The sequence below is a fragment of the Anabrus simplex genome, chromosome 8, assembly GCF_040414725.1.
Source record: "Anabrus simplex isolate iqAnaSimp1 chromosome 8, ASM4041472v1, whole genome shotgun sequence".
In the NCBI taxonomy this organism is placed as follows: domain Eukaryota; kingdom Metazoa; phylum Arthropoda; class Insecta; order Orthoptera; family Tettigoniidae; genus Anabrus; species Anabrus simplex.
Window position 1 is genome coordinate 242,801,057 of NC_090272.1, and position 20,827 is coordinate 242,821,883.

General features: G+C 38.5%; 1 protein-coding gene across 1 annotated transcript in view; it reads left to right on the forward strand.

Moving 5' to 3' along the window:
- Positions 1-20,827, forward strand: part of PDZ-GEF (PDZ domain-containing guanine nucleotide exchange factor) — a 735,817-nt gene that overhangs the window by 626,425 nt on the left and 88,565 nt on the right. The window contains exons 19-20 of the mRNA XM_067152787.2: positions 6,976-7,118; positions 16,860-17,076. Coding sequence (XP_067008888.1) covers positions 6,976-7,118; positions 16,860-17,076 — 360 coding nt within the window. The remainder of the gene's footprint in view (positions 1-6,975; positions 7,119-16,859; positions 17,077-20,827) is intronic.

A 20,827-nucleotide genomic window follows, 5' to 3' on the forward strand; every position in this document is an offset into this window, starting at 1 on the left:
TTCTTCGTTCTCGGTATCTGATCCCTATCATCTTCAGAATCATAAATAGCTTGGTCCAATCAACATTATTGAATGCCTTTTCTAGATCTACGAATGCCATGTATGTGGGCTTGTCCTTCTTGATTCGATCCTCTAAGATCAGACGTAAAGTCAGTATTGCTTCACGTGTGCCTACATTTCTTCTGAAGCCAGATTGATCTTCTCCCAACTCAACTTCTACTTGTTTTTCCATTCTTCTGTAAATAATACGTGTTAAATTTTGCAGGCATGAGATACTAAACTAATGGTGCGGTAGTTTTCACACCTGTCAGCACCAGCTTTCTTGGGAATAGGTATAACAACATTCTTCCGAAAATCGGATGGGACTTCTCCTGTCTCATACATCTTGCACACTAAATGAAATAACCTTGCCATGCTGGTTTTTCCTAAGGCAGTCAGTAATTCAGAGGGAATGTCATCAATTCCAGGTGCCTTGTTCCTATTGAGGTCACTCACAGCTCCGTCAAACTCTGACCTCAAAATTGGGTCTCCCATTTCATCAGCATAAACAGCCTCTTCATGTTCCAGAACCAAATTATCTACATCTTTACCTTCATACAAGTGTTGGATATGCTCCTGCCATCTTTCTGCTTTGTCTTCTTTCCCTAGAAGTGGCTTTCCATCTGAGCTCTTAATATTCATACACCTAGATTTCCTTTCTCCAAAGGTTTCCTTGATTTTCCTGTATGCAGCATCTACCTTACCCAGGACCATACAGCCTTCGACATCCTTGCACTTCTCCTTCAGCCATTCTTCCTTAGCTACCTTGCACTTTCTATCCACTTGATTCTTTAATCACCTGTATTCTTTTCTGCCCTCTTCATTTCTAGCATTCTTGTATTTTCGTCGTTCATCAATCAGGTCTAGTATCTGCTGAGTTATCCACTGATTCTTAGTTGATCTTTTCTTCCTTCCTAACATTTCTTCAGCAGCCCTACTGACTTCATTCTTCATGACTCTCCACTCTTCCTCTATAGTGTTTCCTTCAGCCTTTTCATTTAGTCCTTGTGCAACATGTTCCTTGAAACAATCCCTCACACTCTTTTCTTTCAACTTGTCTAGATCCCATCTTTTTGCATTCTTTCCTTTCTTCAATTTCTTCAACTTCAGATGGCATTTCATGACCAACAAGTTGTGGTCAGAGTCCACGTCTGCTCCTGGGAAAGTTTTGCAATCCAACACCTGGTTTATGAATCTCTGCCTAATCATAATGAAGTCTATTTGGTACCTTCCAGTGTCTCCAGGTCTCGTCCACGTACACAGCCGTCGTTTGTGGTGTTTGAACCAAGTATTAGCAAAGACTAAATTATGATCAGTGCAGAATTCAACCAGCCGACTTCCTCTTTCGTTCCTTTGTCCCAATCCAAATTCTCCTACTGTACTACCTTCTCTTCCTTGACCTACCACTGCATTCCAGTCTCCCATCACAATTAGATTCTCGTCACCTTTTACATATTGTATTAAATCTTCTATCTTCTCATATATTCTTTCGATTTGTTCATCATCCGCTGAACTAGTAGGCATATAGACGTGCACTATTGTGGTGGGCATTGGTTTGGTGTCTATCTTGACGACAATAATTCTTTCACTATGCTGGTCGTAGTAGCTTACTCGCTGCCCTATTTTCTTATTCATTATTAAACCAACTCCTGCATTTACCCTGTTTGATTTTGTGTTGATAATTCGGTAGTCGCCTGACCAAAAATCTTGTTCTTATACCAACTACATCTAACTTTAGCCTATCCATCTCCCTTTTCAGGTTCTCTAACCTACCACAACGATTCAAACTTCTAACATTCCACGCTCCGACTCGCAGTGTGTCAGTATCCATCTTCCTGATGATCGCCCCCTCACGTGTAGTCCCCACCCGGAGATCCGAATGGGGGACTAGTTTACCTCCGGAATATTTTACCCGGGAGGAAGCCATCATCATTACATCATTCATACAGAGAGAGCTGCATGTACTCGGGAGGTAGTTACGGCTGTAGTTTCCCGTTGCTTTCAGCCGTGTAGCAGTATCAACACAGCTAAGCCATGTTGAGTATTATTACAAGGCCGTATCAGTCAATCATCAAGACTGCCGCCCTTGCAACTATCGAAAGGCTGCTACCCCCCTTTCGATGAACCATTCGTTAGTCTGGTCTCTCAACAGATACCCATCCGATATGGTTGCACCTGCGGCTCGGCTATCTGCATCATTGTGACACGCAAGCCTCCCCACCGCGGCAAGGTCACATGGTTCGGAGAGGCCCACTATCATTCACCATCTCCTTAACTGAGGTTGGCATCTGGCCGTAAAAACATCATCTCACCTCATTCCCAACCCCATATTGGGAATAGTAATATTATCTGTAAAAATGCTTCCTCCTTTAAAATAACCTGGCCCAGAGAGCTCATCTGGCAGTGGAAAGGTGTGTAATACATCAGACGACAAATATGAGAACCTTTACACTGAGGCCCATAAGTATTAACGTATTATTGCAGATCATACCCTTTCTAACACAAAGCCTTATATTTAGGATCAGTGGATTATTAAGCATTGTTTTTTTTTTTTTTGGTGAGACTCTTCAACCATCAAGTATTTCGTGAGAATGACTTTTACCGCCATCTTGAATGCGACAACACTTCAATCGACTTGAGTCCAAGGTACAAGTTTCAATGTATGTGTGACCACTGAATCATGCGGATGCCTGTCCGCTACCTGAAGCGATTTCACAGATTTTTCAGTATCCATAACTGGAGTTCCTAATCCGTAGGATTCGCTATCCTTTCCTGTATCTTGCAACACAGTCTAACTCCTGAATGGAACGCGAAATGCAAGCACAAACAGGCTTACTGGCTTATTCTGCAATCTCACTCATAAATGCCAAACAAAATTGAACTTTCCTGAGGCTAAGGGCTTGCTCTGCGAAGGTGTAATTTATGCTGTAAAGTTCAGGAATTCAAGTACTTTTCCTGTTTTTGTGCAACTTTCATCAACCTGCCTCCTTTGGTGAGGGCTCTTATCTGTGTTTAATCACCTTCCTTTCACAAGGAATGACAAAGAACATTTTAATAGCTAGGAGAAATGTGATCGTACTAAGTGGCAATAGCAAAAATCTGTGACTCGATAAGCAAGGTATTTTTATATAATTTAATACGACACGATTGGGATTTAGAATTTACAATGTGCCAAGCGAAAAAAACATCTTAAAGAGGGATGCACTAATGATGTTTCACTGTACCTACTTGAAAGAATTTTGAAAAATATTTAGAAAAATTAATTGGATGTATATATGCAAATACAGTAGAACCTCGATTATACGTTCCCGGAAACTACGTTTTCCCGTATTATTTGTTCAAATTACGTGGTCCCGTGAGCATGTTAATTAAATCATGTTGTAAAAGTCCCGCATTATCCGTTCCTCGAAGAAACAATTTCCCGGATCAACCGTCCAGAAATTTTAGTTCCATCAATGCTAAATCCTCGATCACGCGTTTTTCAAGAAACTGTATCTCACGAAAGGACGGCTACGGCATACTTACGGATCTTGGTGTCAACGTCCCGTCATTGTGGTAATTTGAGGAAGTACTGTACTGGAAAAGCGACTGGTGGTGAACTTGCATAACGGACCATCTCAGCATCGCATTCAGGTGGTATTGTTTAGAGAATCCTGGGGAATCTTAATGCAGAGAGTGTCCACAACAATTGGAAGGAGACAGGGCGCATTTCGACAGCTCTGCTTGAAGACGGAACAAATTTCGTCAAATGTTCGTACTTGCAAAACATCTACATTATGTCCAGGGTTAGATGTGTGTGTTTTTTGCGAGTGTATCGCTGAACAGGTTTTCGGCACTTCCTTCAGGGCACTGTATAGTCGCTGGGCTTTCAGGCAGGAGAATCGAAACTGCTCCTTCTTAAGTAACACAAATTTAGTATTTTAATATTATCGTATACGATTCTGTTATCGAGACCAGAACAGATGTTGCACCTTACATAGTGTACATAAAGCCATGGGAGGTTTTGGGATTGCCTATTACTGTTTTGGTCCTAATATAAGACTGGGAATTTCACGTTTTTGTGTTAAAATGTTATAAAAACCACAGTCGTTTTATTTGCACACGTTATATTTAAAGCTTTATATCATTTCACACTCGTACTGACTTGTTACAGCGAACACACTTTCCAGCTGAGCTCAAGGTCGCAAATGACCATAATTTCGGAAGTGTTAATGATATCTTTTCTCTTTCCATTTTGATTGTGATTAGTGACGGGCAGAATTGAATATAATGCATTAAAAAACTTGAGAATCGAAATTTACATTCAAAACCGTACTGTATTCTTGTGTTCAGCATAACCTTTAAAAGTCGAGGTAGGCCTAATTTAAATTTATGCGGTACAGAATTTCCATAAACTGACTACAAACAGTATACCGGTGACCAAATTACAATGAATGATTAAAAAAAAAGGCATTTTGCCATCATGTTGGGTGCTTTTGTATCTAACGTGCTTTATTTTATTAGATTAGAGAATTAAAAACTACTGTGGTCGATTGTTGTTTGACTTGGCGTTACGGGGATTAGAGTTTTTGAAGATATTGGGTGATCAAAGTTGCTGAACTGAAAGAAGTTTTCAGAGGAAACTGACGAAGTTTCCCCGGTAAAACTGAAGTAAAGTTTTGACATTTTTAAGTCGCCTGCTGGTAAGTATGTTTAAAGCCCGCCACGTGGTCTTACTTGCCTGCCCCTCACCCGGAGGGCCCTGGTTTGATTTCCGGCCAGGTCAGGCATTTTCACCTGGATATGAGGGCTGGTTCCAGGTTCACTCATTTTATGATTACCTTTAATTGAGGAGCTATTAAATGGTGAGATGGCGACTCCAGTCTAGAGAGCCAGGAATAACGGCCGAGAGTATTCGTCACACTGACCATGCGTTACCTCGTAATCTGCAGGCCTTCGGACCCAGCAGCGGTCGCTTGGTAGACAGAAGGCCCATTGGGGCTGTAGTTTGTTTTGGTTTAGGGGTGTTTAGGGGTGAATTGAGGTTCCACTGTAATTCTTGCATTCTAATTTTAGGATGGGGGATTTTGAAAAAAATAATCTATGTGTGTTTCTGAAGCTTTGTTAAATATTTATATTGAAAACCATAAATACTGCAGTACAATCATCATTGACCAACTCCAGTTTCCCAGGTGTGGTATACAAGCCCCTTCCATTTTGTTTGGTCCATGAACTATTCTTTGTTCACAATCCACTCCCAATCCTGACCTCTCTCCTCTACATCCTTCTTGATTAAGTCTGTCCATTTTTCTCTAGGTTTGCCCACTGGTCTCTTTCCTCTTATTTCTCTTTCATACTCCTTCCTTGGCAGATCTGTTGGCACTCATTCTTTTTACATGACCAAACCACTTCAGTCTTGCCTTTTGGATCTTCTGGAGTAAGGAGTCTTCTAGTCCTACGTCTTCTCTGACTTCTTCATTCCTGATTTTATCCCTCCTGGTCTTCTGGATCATTGTGCGTAGGAACTTCATTTCTGCTGCTTGGAGTTTCGAGTTGTCCTTTCTTGTTAATGTAGCGATCTCCAGGTTGTATGTGAGGATAGGGATGCAGTAGTGGTACTTGTTTATCCCATAGTAGCTGTCTTACTTGGAGTGCGTTGCTCATTCGACTGTTTACTTCATATTTAGCTAAGTTATCCTTGGACATTATACTATCCAGCTTGGTGCCATTTAGCATGACTTCTGGCTGATTGTCACCCTTATGTACCTTCAGCACCACTATTTTAGCCTTAATCCATATCTGTCGAACTCCTGACTCCACCCCTGCAGTCTCTCTTCCACATCTTTCTCTGAGTTACCCCAAATTACTACATCATCTGTAAATGCAAATGCTTTTAAGTCTTGTTGCCCCCCCCTTTTTTTTTTTTTTTAGCGCCTTTATTATGGTATCCATTACAATGATAAATAATAGGGGCGACAAAGCACTACCTTGTTGAACTCCTCTTTTTGTCTCAAACCAGTCTGACAGTCCAGAACCGACTTGTACACAGCTTATGATTTTCTCGTAAAGCACCTTACCTTTTGAAATTAGACTGTCTCGAACTTCGAGCTTTCTCAGGCACTCCCAAATAAGCTCCCTTGGTATGGTGTCATAGGCCTTTTCGATGTCAAGGAGCAGTAGATATAAAGGCTTCTCTTTTTCTCAATGTTTTTCCATTACCATCCTGTTGTTGATATTCCAGGCTTCCTCTTCTAAAAGTGGTTGTACAGTTTCTCGTAATCTATCCTGTATAATTTTTAGTCCATGAGAGTGATGCCACGGTAGTTGGTACATTTCCGTCTGCTGGGATGATATTTTGACTGCAGTACAATAAGTTATAAAATTATGAAGCAACTCGTGTTGTGGTCCTACTGGCGTGTGGTCTGCATTGTCAATTTGCGAGAGTAAATATGAATTTTTATGGCACAAACCCCTAACAGATATGTGGAAATTCTCGGTTTTCTTCATAATTACTCAGTTGCACCTCCAAATGGTCTCTCTTCAGTCACATATTGATTTCTCGAATATCGCGTACTGTACTACAACTCCCACCCTCAACACAGTTACCGGTCTCGTCTATCTCTGTAACGACACTGGCCATCCTAAACTCGTGCTACTAATTAAACTGATGCCATGCAAATTACGTGACATGTTTGCGGCTTGTTCTCGGTTGTGACGGGAACAAGTAGTGTGCGGAAAAATACCATTTTCCAGATTTCTGTCTTGTCAGCAGCATTGACACAATCAATATTCGAACCCTGACTTTCCACTGCCAAATTGTGAAAAATTAACTTGTATATATATTGTGTGTGCATGCGTGCGTGCGTGCGTGTGTGTGTGTGTGTGTGTAGTTGCTGTTTTCCATCTCTCTACTTGGTTGCCTTTGAGGGAAGAAAGCACTAATATTTGTTCTTACAGGTGGTCAGCCCCCTTCCAGTGCCATGGTGGCTTTAAACCAAATGACCACTGGTAGTGGAACAGGAAACCAACCAGGTGCTGCGACTGTCAAACGCCGCAAAAAATCCACTGCACAACCCAACCCTAAGAAAATGTTTGAAGAGGTTTGTAACTTTCCCAAATGTACTTTTGGCCAGTTTTGAAATAAGTGATTTACTTTTCCCTCTTTCAAAGACACCGCTCCATTATGAATGTATGGAGATGAGAAAATTATTAGAATATTTTTAAATTTTTGTATAAAATCAATTTTTGTCAGCGACATTTTGCGTCCGTTTGAAATTAATCACATGTTCAGCTCTTCACAAGTTTCTTTGCAGGAATCGTCAGGGTGACATGACCTAACCTCACTTCAATGTCGTACTGGCCTTCGGTTCAGAGGGTCCCGGCCGGCTCGGGGATTTTAACCTTCGTTGGTTAGTTCCAATGACCCGGGGGCTGGGTGTTTGTGCTGCTACTCACACACCACACGTAACACTATCCTCCACCACAACAACACGCAGTTACCTACGCGTGGCAGATGCCGCCCACCCTTATCGGAGGGTCTGCCTTACAAGGGCTGCACTCGGCTAGAAATAGCCACACGAAATTATTAATGAAATGTCCCGGTAGTTCCGAAATTACTCTTGATTAATAGAATAAGTGTAAGGGGTATTTTGTGGAAGCAAGATGCCCCAAAGAAATGTAAGAATGTATTATATTCAACCTATTATGAACCCATACTAATTTATGCAGCTGGATCGTGGACTACAACAAAACGAGAGGAGAGGAGAGGAGAGTACAGGCAGCAGAGATGACATTCCTAAGAGGTATCGAGGGCAAGACCAGAAAGGATAGACTTAGAAATGAAGAGATAAGGAAAAGGATAGGAGTCTTGAAACTTCAAGGTAGGATAGAAACAACAATGCTAAAGTGGTATCGGCATATGATGAGAATGGGAGAAGAGAGAGTGATACCAAAATAAATGGTCCGTCATTGGACATTATAAATTTTCCAGCTAACTCATTCCTGATTGCCAGCGTTTCGCCCTTGTGTGCTAGGTTGGGCTCATCAGTTGGTACCTAGCACACCTACCAAGACGCTGGCTAGTGCATACCGTGGAGGCCACTGCGTAGGCTACTTGGAGCCACCGGCAGTGCCAATGCACTATTTCAGATTCCCTATGGAAATCAACATCTATATCAGAAGAGAGAGTGCCAAAATAAGATTTTTCAGAGAATTTAACAGGAAAGAGAGCACAATGTAGACCCCGAAAGAGATGGACAGATACAGTGTGTGACTGCATAGAGAAGAGGGGAGGAAAACCAGACGATGTACTTAAAAAAGGAGAAGAGTGGTGTAGAGACAGGCAGCGATGGAGGTCCTTGATTCACAACCCGACCCAGGAAGCTGGAAACAGGAAATGAAGATGAATAATAATCGAATAAGTGCTCTAAATCACTCTTAAAACATGAAAATGAAATGTACTAATATTTAAACTCATAATGGAAGTGAAATAGTACATCTAATTAGGAGATGAAACAAAACTGTGGTGTACATTCTAATAATTTTCACATCTTTATAATATTGAGGTTGGTATATCATGTGTTTTTCATATGAATTGTATCAGAACATAAAGCTGTGGAGAATAGTTTAGTAGTTTACAAAATAGGGAAGATACAAAATTTGTAAAAACTGAAACAGGGCAGATATTGACGCAAAGAGATGACATACTAAAAAGATGGGAAAATACTTCTCAGAATTGCTAAATATAAAATACAGTGAACTGGTAGATGAGAAGGAACAAGAAGAAACAATGGGGAGAGAAGAAGAACAAGAAAAGATATCGATGTTAGAAATAGAGGAAGCCATACAAATGATCAAGAGCAGTAAAGCAGCAGGAGTAGATGAGGTAACTATGGAAATGATTAAAGCAGCAGGACCAATAGGGCTACAGTGGGTGTATAGATAATTTAGAATAATCTGGAGCAAGAAAGAGATCCCAGAAGAGTGGGGAAAGGGTTTAATTATCCCGATATTTATAAAAGGTGATAAAAAGGAATGTAATTATTACAGAGGGATCGCCCTTATTGCCCATGTAGCTAAGATATTTAAGAGAATATTGGAAGAAAGACTGAGGAGGAAGCTAGAAGGAGAAATGGAAGAAGAACGGTATGGTTTTAGGAAAGACAGATCAACGTTTGACCTGATCTTTACATTAAGACATATGATGGAGAAAAGATGGGAGTTTGGAAAAGACAGTGATGACATTTATTGACATTGAGAAAGCTTATGGCAGTGTGTCCAGCCAGTTAGTATGGGACACATTGAGGAAAAAACAACTTAACAGAGTGGAAGTGCAAATGATAAAAGCTATGTACAAGAATTGTGTTAGTAGTGTGAACACTAGTATAGGAAAAACAAAATGGTTTAAAGTTGAACCTGGTCTCCGACAGGGAAGTGTACTATCCCCCATACTATTCATCATAGTCGTGGATGAAATTTGTAAGAACATTAAAACAGAGATTGGGAAGACAGGCAACAAAAGCCATGTTGTTTGCAGATGATATAGTGATATGGGGTGAGGATGAAACAGAAGTGCAAAAACATGTAGATGTATGGAATCAAGAGATAGAATAATTTGGGATAAAAGTAAGCACAAGGGGAAGGAAGGAAGGAAGGAAGGAAGGAAGGAAGGAAGGAAGGAAGGAAGGAAGGATAAAACTGAATGGTAAAATTCTGGAAGTGGTTAAAAGTTTCAAGTACTTGGGAAGTGTGATCACAGAAGATGGCAAGATAACTGAGGAAATTGGAAAAAGAATACAACAAGCAAACAGCTTTTACCAGAGTGTAAGGGGTATTTTGTGGAACGAAGATGTCCTGAAGAAATGTAAGAAAGTATTATATTCAACCTATTATGAACCCATACTAACTTATGCAGCTGGATCGTGGACTACAACAAAACGAGAGGAGAGTAGAAAAGAGGCAGCGGAGATGAAATTCCTAAGAGGTATCAAGGGCAAGACCAGAAAGGATAGAATTAGAAATGAAGAGAAGAGGAAAAGGACAGGAATTTTGAAACTTCAAGACAGAATAGAAACAACAAAGCTAAAGTGGTATGGGCATATGATGAGAATGGGAGAAGAGAGGTCCTTGATTCACAACCCAAACCGGGTAACTAGAAACAGGAAATGAAGATGATGATGATGATGGAGTCCGCTATAGTGAGTACGGCGTATGAGAACCCCGTTATAACGTTAGATTTTTTTCTGTCCCTTCAGAATTCCTATATAAACTGTGTATTATCCTACGGTTACATTAAGAGCCTCAACAGTGACCCATCCATTATTTCGAACAATTAAGCATGCATGGTTTTTTCCTGTACCGATATTTATGCACCCAGCCATCTTATTGCATGCGATTGATAATCTTCGGTAGCGCTTCCTCTCTATGTCCGCTAGCAAGCTCTCTCGTTGGCATTGGAAGGCGATGTTGGAGTTGATTAGTAATACCTGTCGACTGCTGTTCTGTAAAGAAACGTGAAAATTAGAGAGGAGAAAATGTTTTCGTAATACTTGCATAAATAATGTGTCCAACAGCAGTTGTTAACTCGTTAAAAATAATGGCTGAAGTAAATGATTTCCTAATTTTAATGCTAAATGCTGCTGTTAAGTAAGAATGGGATACACCTCAAGATATGGCAGAGTGCATCATTGATTTCAGAGGGTAGTTTATATTTTCTTACGTCAGGTTATATTTCGGAAAGGCCATTTTCATGTGAATTTATAGCGAGAAGGTTATCACTTTTCTACTGGCGGTTGATATATATTTTCATGATAGATATAATACAGTCATGTTAAGTTAGGTAACGATGTTTGAATAAGAAAAACAAACGGTTAGATGGTACTGTTTGAATAAGTAAGCTGAAGTGTTTTCCACAAAATGCTACCTTTGGTATCGTTTTCTTGCTATGTGCACTTGCGAACACTTGTCGACGTTCGAAGGCGATGTTAGAGTCAATTAGCAGCCTAATACCTGTCTACTGCTCTTCTGTGAAGAAATAAAGAAAGAAAGAAAGAAAGGACAGAAGAAGACACATTTTTGTAACAAATACATAAATAATGTGGTCGATAGCAGTTGTGAACTCGTTAGAAATAAATGCTAAGTAAACGATCGCTTAATTTTAACACGGTACTCTACACTGAAATTAAGGAAGAATGCAACACACCTCAAGATATTGCAGGGCACATCACTGATTTCGGAGGTTAGTTTATATTTTCTCGCGTCTGTAAAATTTCGGAGAGGCTATTCCCATGTACATTTTAGTGAGATTTTATCATTTCTTTACTGGCGCTTGGAATATATTTTCATGATACATATAATACAGTCATGTTAAATTAGGTAATGCTGTTTGAATAAGAAAAACAAGTATTTGCCATAAAATGCGACTGATCATTGAACAGTATCATTTTCTCGCCATGTACACTTCCAAGTTCTCTCTCAGAGGATAGTTTATATTTATAATTTCTTCTGTCTAGTTAAATTTTGGAATATTCCCATGTAAATTCGTAGCAAGGTGGTTATAATTTTTCTGTGTCCTCTTGAAATGTTTTCATGATGCTGATAGGGAGCGTGCACAGTACTAGTAACAGAGAGTTCTGGCGGAGTTCCGAGAGTTAATACGGTGAGAGTGCGTTCCGCTGAAGTGAAGACTTGTCATAGTTACGGCAAAAAATATTGTTGCATCTTGTCGTCGAGATATTAAGTAGTGCTATGGAAGTTGTAATACAAAATGGGTTTGAGTACAAAATAGTCACAAGTCAACAGTGAATAAAGCGCAGGAACTAGTTGACAGTGGCCATGTTTTACAGTTCTACGTTCTTTATTATTGGTGGCAAGAAATTTGCTAGCACACAAGCTACGTAAACAATGTCGCTGATATAAGGAAAGAGATCTTTAGGAATATTTTTCAAGATTTTGAAAAATGTCACCCTCTGTATGCATCTTTCAACATGAATTCGCACACTTGCTACACTCTGAGTTTGTAACACTTCATCGTCTGTAAATCTCCCATTGTGAAGAAAAGGCGGCATAACAAGTAAAGAATGAGGTGACTCTGTTTTAATACCTGGGAATCCTTTGTCGGCTAATATAATGTCCCCTTCATTCAAAAGATTTTTTTATTTATTTTTTATTTATTTATTGGTGACAAAAGGTCCCATGAGCCTCTGGCTTGTGATAGGGACAATACAGTACATACTTTTTTAAGGCAACACAATAATTACATTTCATATACAATGGCTTTTCTGTAAAGTGACAAGTACTTTTTTTTTTTTACATGTTAGGATCATAATTTTTCAGAAGTATATTCAGATATTGCATGGCTGTAATATACTAAATATGGACAATATATATATTATTGTATTAATTAAAGCAAGTTATATAGAGATTATATTAAGATATCTGTAAAAGAGTAATATTCCTTCAGTTTTTTCTTAAAACATATAACCGATTTAGAGTTCTTTATAACAGGAGGCAACACATTATATTCCCTAAACATTGATGATTCTATGCCTTTCACTCCGTACTTTACTGAATTAGAATGAGAGGGATATATCCTTAATGATCCTCTAGTTTCATATCCATGAATTTCACTAAAATGGGAGAAGTTAACAGTAGAATGGGTTAATTTCCTGTCTAGCTTATACATAAAGACTGCTGATGAAAATGCAATTTGTTTATGGAATGGCAGAATATTTGACTCTGAAAAAACTTCATGTGATGGTTTGAGGAAGGGGAATCCATACATGATTTTGATGGCTCTTTTTTGTAGGATTTCCAAATTATTAATGTAATCTTTCCTACATCTTCCCCAAATAAAGCTTGCGTATGTTAGATGTGGGTGGATCATTGCATAATATATACACTTCAATTGTTGATGAGAAAAATTACTGTATCTTAATCTGTGCATTATTCCTATCAAAGGGGTAATTTTGCTGATTACATAATCAATATGGCTTTTCCAGGAAAGTGTTGAGTCTAATATTGTACCAAGATACTTAGCTGAGTTGACTCGCTCTATTACTTGGTCCTTTAGGATAACAGTGTTAGCCGCTGTTATCTTATGGGCTGTTTTATGAAAGATTAGGTATTTTGTTTTAGTCACATTTATGATCATTTTTTTAGATAAAGCCCAGTCCGATAACTTGTCCAAGTCACAATTTATGTCTTCCATAATTCGCGTTTCACATGGTCCTTTGTAAGTTATTAAGATATCATCAGCAAATACTTTACATTTCCCCTTTAGTGTTAGAGATTGTATGTCATTAATATAAATCAGAAATAGAATTGGACCTAGTACTGAGCCCTGCGGTATTCCCGTTTTTGTCTGCTGCTTAAAACTTTTAGTATCGTTAATCATCACATATTGTGTTCGATTTGATAAATAATTTTGGAACCATTTGTGTGCTAAACCTCTAATTCCTGCTAATTTTAACTTGTTCAGAAGTATTTTGTGGTCAACCAGGTCAAATGCTTTTTTAAGATCTATGAGTAGCCCTGCTGCTAATTTATTTTCATCTAAGGTCTTTTGAACATCTATTACTGTATCAAATACAGCATTATCAGTTCCTCTATTTGGGAGAAACGCATATTGATTATTGGAAAAGTAATTAGTTTTACACAGAAAATTTACCAATCTAATTTTTACTACCATTTCTATGAGTTTTCCAATTGCAGATAATATACTAATTGGTCTGTAATTGGATGGATCTGTGTTATCTCCTGATTTAAAGATAGGTACAATTCTGGCACATTTGAGTAATTGGGGTATTTCTCCACTGAGAATTGAACGGTTAATAATTTCCACAATATATGGCACTAAACTTTCAACACATGTTTTTAACATGACATTGGTTATTTTATCTTCAGTTAAATTATTTTTATTTTTTAGAGAAGTGATAATTTTGAGCACTTCACATTCATCAGTAGGAGACATGAAAATACTATTAGTTTGACTTTCAGCTGTTGTGCTGCCATGAACTTGCTCATCTTCAGAAAGACCTTTTCTTATATTTTCAGCTACATTAACGTATAGTTCATTTAGGTTATTGCATATGTCCTCTGTGTTTGTAATGCTGACATCATTTACCACCAGATGGCTGATTTCATGTTTATGTCCAGGCTTCCTATTTAACACTTCATTGACTACATACCATGTTTCTTTTTGGTTTTTGCAATTCTGTAATTTGTGTTCATAATACCTTTTTTGTAACTCTCTCTTCAATTTGGTTATTTTATTACTGATTCTTTTGTATTCTTCAATTACTTCTGCAGAGGGGTTTTTAACTTTAGTTTTTGAAAACAGTGAGTCTTTGATGTGAATCAGTGTTAGTAATTCTTGGGTAACCCAAGGTTTTAGGGGAATGTCTTTGGGGTTCTTTCTTTTTATTGAAATTGAGCTGGTTTCAATTCCTGTGCTAATATACTCAATAAATTTATTATAATAAGTGTTTATATCCATTTCCTCACATTTAAATTTATTGAATTGTTAACAATAAAAGTATCACTGGTTCTTCCACCATAACAAGGGGAAGCAGAAACAGTAGTTCCGTTCGGGGCCACGGCTGATAAAAAATTTAAATGCATAACATGACTTGTACGAAGAATACATATAACATCTCTCATCTGTTCTTGCTGGCGTTTTTGATTTCATTTCTGTGCAATCTGTTATAACTCGTGCATCAGAATAAAATGTTTTAAAAGCACGAGGCAAAGTGTTTTGCACGGATAGTTAGCTAAGCTAGAAAATAAAATTAGAAGTGCGTTTCTTGACTACTTCGCGCAGCAGTAGTCCGATGTACATCAAATATGACTGCCAAGGCAGCAAAGGTTATGCCCAATTTCATTTTCATTAAAAAGAGTAAACCAACATCGCTATTACTTATATTTATAGACACTTTAAAAACAAAGAAAGAAAGAAAGTAAAAAATTGAATGTTTTAAATGAAACACTTGTTAAATCCTTCAACTGTCTCTCACATTTTATGCTCAGGTATCTATAAAATCCTGTGCATATGTCCAAGGGGGTGATGGGACCACAACTTTTCTCCACCTTCTCCGAAATACTTGGAGGTACTGTGCCTACATCATTCCCACTAAAACACAAGTGAATTCTCACTGTGATGGACTTCTACTGTAATTAAAAGAAGAGCTATTTTGACATCAGTCGGAGAGGAAAAGGAAGAGTATAACATGACCATCGATTCCACAGCGCTCTGAGTTCTTCTTCCTCTTTTACTCTTGACAAAATCATAGGTTAGCAATTTCTAAATGTAGAATTTGCTTTATGCCGCACCAACATAGCTAGTCTTATGGTGACGATTGTATATGAAAGGCGTAGGAAAGGGAAGGAAGCAGTCGAGGCCTCAATAAAGGTACTGCCCCAGCATTTGCCTGGTGTGAAAATGGGAAACCACGGAAAACGATCTTCAGGGCTGCCGACAGTGGGGTTCAGACCCACTGGCTCCCGGATGCAAGCACACAGCTGCGCGCCGCTAACTGTCTAAATGTTATAAGTTGCTGTTTTTGGCTGACTATGATGCCTCTGTACTTGATGGGAGCGATATTGTTGCACAGATTTGTAAGATGATTAGTACTGTATTAAACTGAAATTTCCCAGAAGGAAACCGTAATTTAATTTCATTGATTGCGAATATTGTATTCAAGCTGTTGTCATGAAATGTCATCATTTTGATATCAGTTGAAGCACATGCAGGGGAGATGCGCACCTCCAAGGAGTCTTGCAGTGGTGTTTCTGGTGTGGCCATAGAGAACATTTCCACTTCACCCTGTTAAATATGTCTTGTATTTCTAACTGCTTAACCCTTCAACCACCATCATCCGTTTGATTGGAAATTCGAGGTTCAGTCTAAAAACGCCAATGTCCGATTGATTGGACGTTCAGGCAAAAAGTATTTTCCAAGGTATTTATTCGTTTTAATAATGTATAATACATGTTTTGGACTAGTATTGGATTAAGTAAGACTATATACAACAAGTTTTAAAGTTGGTGGCTCTGGTAACTTTGGTGACCAAGCGGTAATACAGCTCCCACGTGCAGGCAACGAACCCCTTACTCCTTTACTGGGGAAAAAAAAACAAAAAAAAACGCAACTGTTTTGTATGCAGCAAGATTAGTATTAGTCAAGCTGGTAAAAGGAAAAAGACCAGATACATTTGTCAACAGTGTAACAAGGGTGTATGTGCCTCCCTAAGCACATTTGCTAGAGCATATCATAAACTTGTGCAAATGTTGTATTATATTTTTAAGGCAAAAAATGAATTTTTGAGTGTTCAGTTTGTGTGTAAAAGATATAAGTAATCATTTTTTACTTAAAACAAACCAGGAACTGCAGCCATTTGCATATAGTGTAAGATGAAAATTTCATGTTAATGTAAATAATAGTAATAATAATATTGTACATAAAGCTCTATTTCTTATATGTGGCATAGGAAACACCACCTCTCTAATGTAATTCAGTTTTTGGTAGGAAAACTATTTTTTTCTTAACATTTTTTGATCATGAAATACTTTCTTTCAAAGAAAGAAAATATTTATTTGAATTATTACTTCATAAAATAAAAATTTATAAAATAAAGGTGCATTAATTTACATCAATAAAATGCCCGAAGCATTACTTTCAAAACAAAAAAATGCCCAGCCAATGTACATAACTGAACAGAAGTTATTACGAATAATTTACTGCAAGGTAAAAAGTGCACATTAGGCCTTGGCGGTATGAGGCTGGCGGTCAAAGGGTTAAACCAAGAGAAGTTCTTTTATGTATTTGAACTTTATTTGTCCTTTAGGCTCAGATGGTCAGAAGAGTGAAGGCGTATCTGAACAACATGCGAGTAATAACGGATGAAAATGAGTTGGATGTCTTGTCTCTTAAATGTGAGCCTTCGGGAAGCGCACCAAACTCTGTCCCTGTGAGGAAGAGACACCCCTCACCCACCCTTTCCACCACCAGCAGTACGAGTAGTACAAGTGAAGGCAAGAAGGGAGTTGGTGGTACCAAGTTTGGTGAGTATCATATCAACTGTGATCCATGAGTGTGCTTTTAACTGCAGTACAGGGAACGCCTTGCAAAACACATTTTCAATGAAATCCAAATAATTGAGAAGCTGATGTTATGGATAATGTGTTAGATGATAGATTGTGAAACAAGGGTCATTTTGTACGTCATGTGTTATATCTTCCATTGAAACCGCAGCAATGGAAATTCGGTACAGTGGAACCTCGGTTATCCGTTCCCGGAAACTACCTCGTTCAAATTACATCCCAGTTGAATCCTGTTTTAAAATCCTGCATTATCCATTCATCAAAGAAATAATTTCCCACATCAGCCATCCAGAAATTTTGGACACATCATCGCTAAATCCTCGATCAAGCGTTTTTCAAGACGGGCAGAATCAAATATAATTAATTTAAGAACTTTTGAGAATCAATACTTGCACTTGAAACAGTATTGTCAAGTACAACATAACTTTTAAATTCAAAGAGGCCTACTGATAATTTATGCAGTACAAGACTTACCGTACAAAAACTTCATACAGATACCGGTCACCAAATAACAATGGGGGATTTAAAAACAAAGAAGGGATTTTTCCATTATGTTGTGGACTTTTGTATTGTATGTGCTTTATTTTCTTCCTGCTTCTCTTCCTCCGATTTTGACCTACTTCTAACCGCAGGTTTACAGGTTCATCTTTTCTTCTCCTCTCAGAATATTTTCATCCTTGACTGTTGTTTTATTTAATTCTTCTTCTTCTTTTATGACCGCATAGGATCACTTTAGCCGGTCCGTCGTTCAGGTCTCTTGGAAGGGATTGTTTGGGCTCTGCGGTCCTCCCAGTACTTCTTCAGATGCTCCGATCTTCGCACCCTTTCCTTGGTGGAAAATATGCGTGTTGTTAGTTTGTTTTGTGTAAGGGTAAAGCGGAGGTTTGTATTCTTGAGTTTTGTATTCAATTTTATCTTATTGTGGTGTCTTCTGTTGTAAGGCCTATTTCCTTCAGATCCTCTCTTCTCTGATCCATTTACATCCTGTTGTGGTATTTTTTGAGAGGAAATTGTTGTACTAGTTGTTTGAGAAGTCTCGAATCCTGCATGCTCATGATATGTCCAAAAAATCCCAGTCTCCTCTTACGCATAGTATCTGTAATGGGTTCTAGCTCTTTGTACACAACTCTGTTAGGTATTAACCGCCACTGTCCATCTTTCTGGTATTTTTTGTTGATGTAGGTCCTTCCGATCCTCTTTTCCATTTTCTGAAGTCTGTCAGTCCTTGATTGTTTATTCAGGTGAAAAAGTGTTTTTGCTGCATATGTAGCTTCCGGTTTTATAATTGTGCTGTAGTGTTTTATTTTGGCATTTATTGATAGACATTCCTTTTTGTAGATGAAAATGAAAAAATGAATACCTACAACCTGTTTTCCAGTCACTGACCGGGTCAGAGATGTAATGTATAGGCTGTTATTACGATGGGGTCACCACTCCCAAAGTGAATGATAGATGCTACGAAATGAGAATGGAGAGTGTTGCTGGAATGAAAGATGACTGGGAAAACCGGAGTACCCGGAGAAAAACCTGTCCCGCCTCCGCTTTGTCCAGCACAAATCTCACATGGAATGACCGGGATTTGAACCACAGTATTCAGCGGTGAGAGACCGACGCGCTGCCGTCTGAGCCACGGAGGCTCCTTTTTGTAGATATCGCATGTTAATTTTTGTGCTTTAGCTAATCTATTTGTTCTTGTTTGGATTGAGATTTTTTTCATTTAGGTTGTGTGTTATTACTTCTCCAAGATATTTAAATTGAGTTACTATTTTGATTTTATTACCATTTATGGTAACTTCTTTTAGTTGTGTTGATTTTTCGGGCATAATTTCTGTTTTTTTTTCAAATTATATTTTGAGGCCAATTTTATTTGCAATGTTTTAAAGTCCTGATATCTGGGGTTTTGCTTCTTTTATGTCCACTGCTAGTAATGCTAAATCGTTGGCAAAACTCAGGCAATTTGTTTTGTTTTTTCGGCCAATCTTTATTTTGGGGGGACATTTCCTAAACCATTCCCTCATTACCATTTCTAGAGCACAATTAAATAATAGTGGTGAGAGCCCATCTCCCTGTCATAGTCCAGTTTTAATTTCAAATGTTCCACCCCTAAACCTCACTTTTGATTTGGTGTTGATTGGTGTTGGTGAGAGTCAATTTTATCATGTTTATTAATTTGGGGTGTAACCCAAGGTGTCTTAGAATTTTAAACAGAGATTCTCTATGGATGCAATCGTAAGCTTTCTTGAAATCTACAAATGTTATCACCATATCTCTGTTTATTTTCCTGTTGTAGTCCATTATCAACTTAAAACTCATGATCTGATCAGGACAGCTCCTCCGGGGTCTGAAACCTCCTTGATATTCTCCTAGTTCTTTTTCAAGTTGTAAACTTATCCTATTAAGGATGATTATTGAAAATATTTTGTATGTTATGTCTAGCAGCGAGATTCCCCTGTAGTTTGTGCAGTGGGTGAATGAGGGCTGTTGTCCAGTGTTCTGGCAGTTCTTCTTTAATCCAGATAGAGACAAGTTGTTGATGGAGGGCAACTTTTGCTGATCTTCCTGCATATTTCCAGATTTCCACAAAGGTCTGATCTTCTCCGGGTGCTTTGTAGTTTTTAAATTTATTCAGAGCTTGGTAGATTTCCTCTATTGTGAGGGGATTGATGTTCTCTGGTGGTGTTTTTATTGGGGTGCTGGTGTCCAAATGAAGGAGTTCTGCAGGTTCCTCACAATTTAGAAGCTTGTTGAAATATTTAGCCAGAATTTCTGCATTGTCTTTATTGTTATGAGCCAGCTTACCATCTTCATCCTTCATCAGTAGCGTCAGGGATTCATATTTTTGGAGCTGCTTTCTGAAGGTTTTGTAGTCGTCCCTTGATTGAGTTTTATTGAATTGTTCAATTAATTGCAGTGTGTCCTTATGGTGCTGTCTTTTTATTCTTCTTAAGACTTGGGTAGTTTCTTTTCTCTGGTTTACTAGATTTTGATAGGATATTTCTGATTTCTGGGACTGATGTAATAACCATGCATGATGTCTTTTCTCCACTGTTTCATCACATTCACTGTTCCACCATCGGTGTTTTTTACGTGGTTTAATTGGAGCCAGGTCTTCTGCAATTTGTTTAAGGTTGTGTACTACACCCTTCCGGGTCTCGAATGGATGACCCACGCATAAGAATGCCTCCACGTAACGGGTAAGCACCTACGGATGAGATTGGATTGAAGAGCGGGTCGAATTGCTTCACGAGCTTCGAACCGCTTCCCTTCCTACTTTCTGTGCTTGCCCGGCAGCCATAGCACTTGGGGAGTGGTACGTTCGAAAGAAAGAAAAAAAAAACCAAATACTTAAGATGGAGCCTTATGTCTATAATCTGAGAGTAGGATCTCTGGGTTCAAATGCCTAGTGGATACTGCTTAGCACTGCGACAAATGACAAGAATCATAAAATAGGGGTTACGAATACGAATTTATTCAAATATGACATATTAAAGAAATTGACACAGCTCTATACAATGAACTCTCCACATATGGGAGGAAAAGAAAATAATGATCCCTTTAAAATATGAATCGCCCATGGGCGTCATCTGCATAACGGTATGATTGAGGTTTTGCGATTTGCTATCGTTCATCTTTCCTCATTAGTTCAGACCGTTCATGAAATTTTTATATTATTCTGTCGATCACACCGTGAGATGATCTGATGTCCCTATTC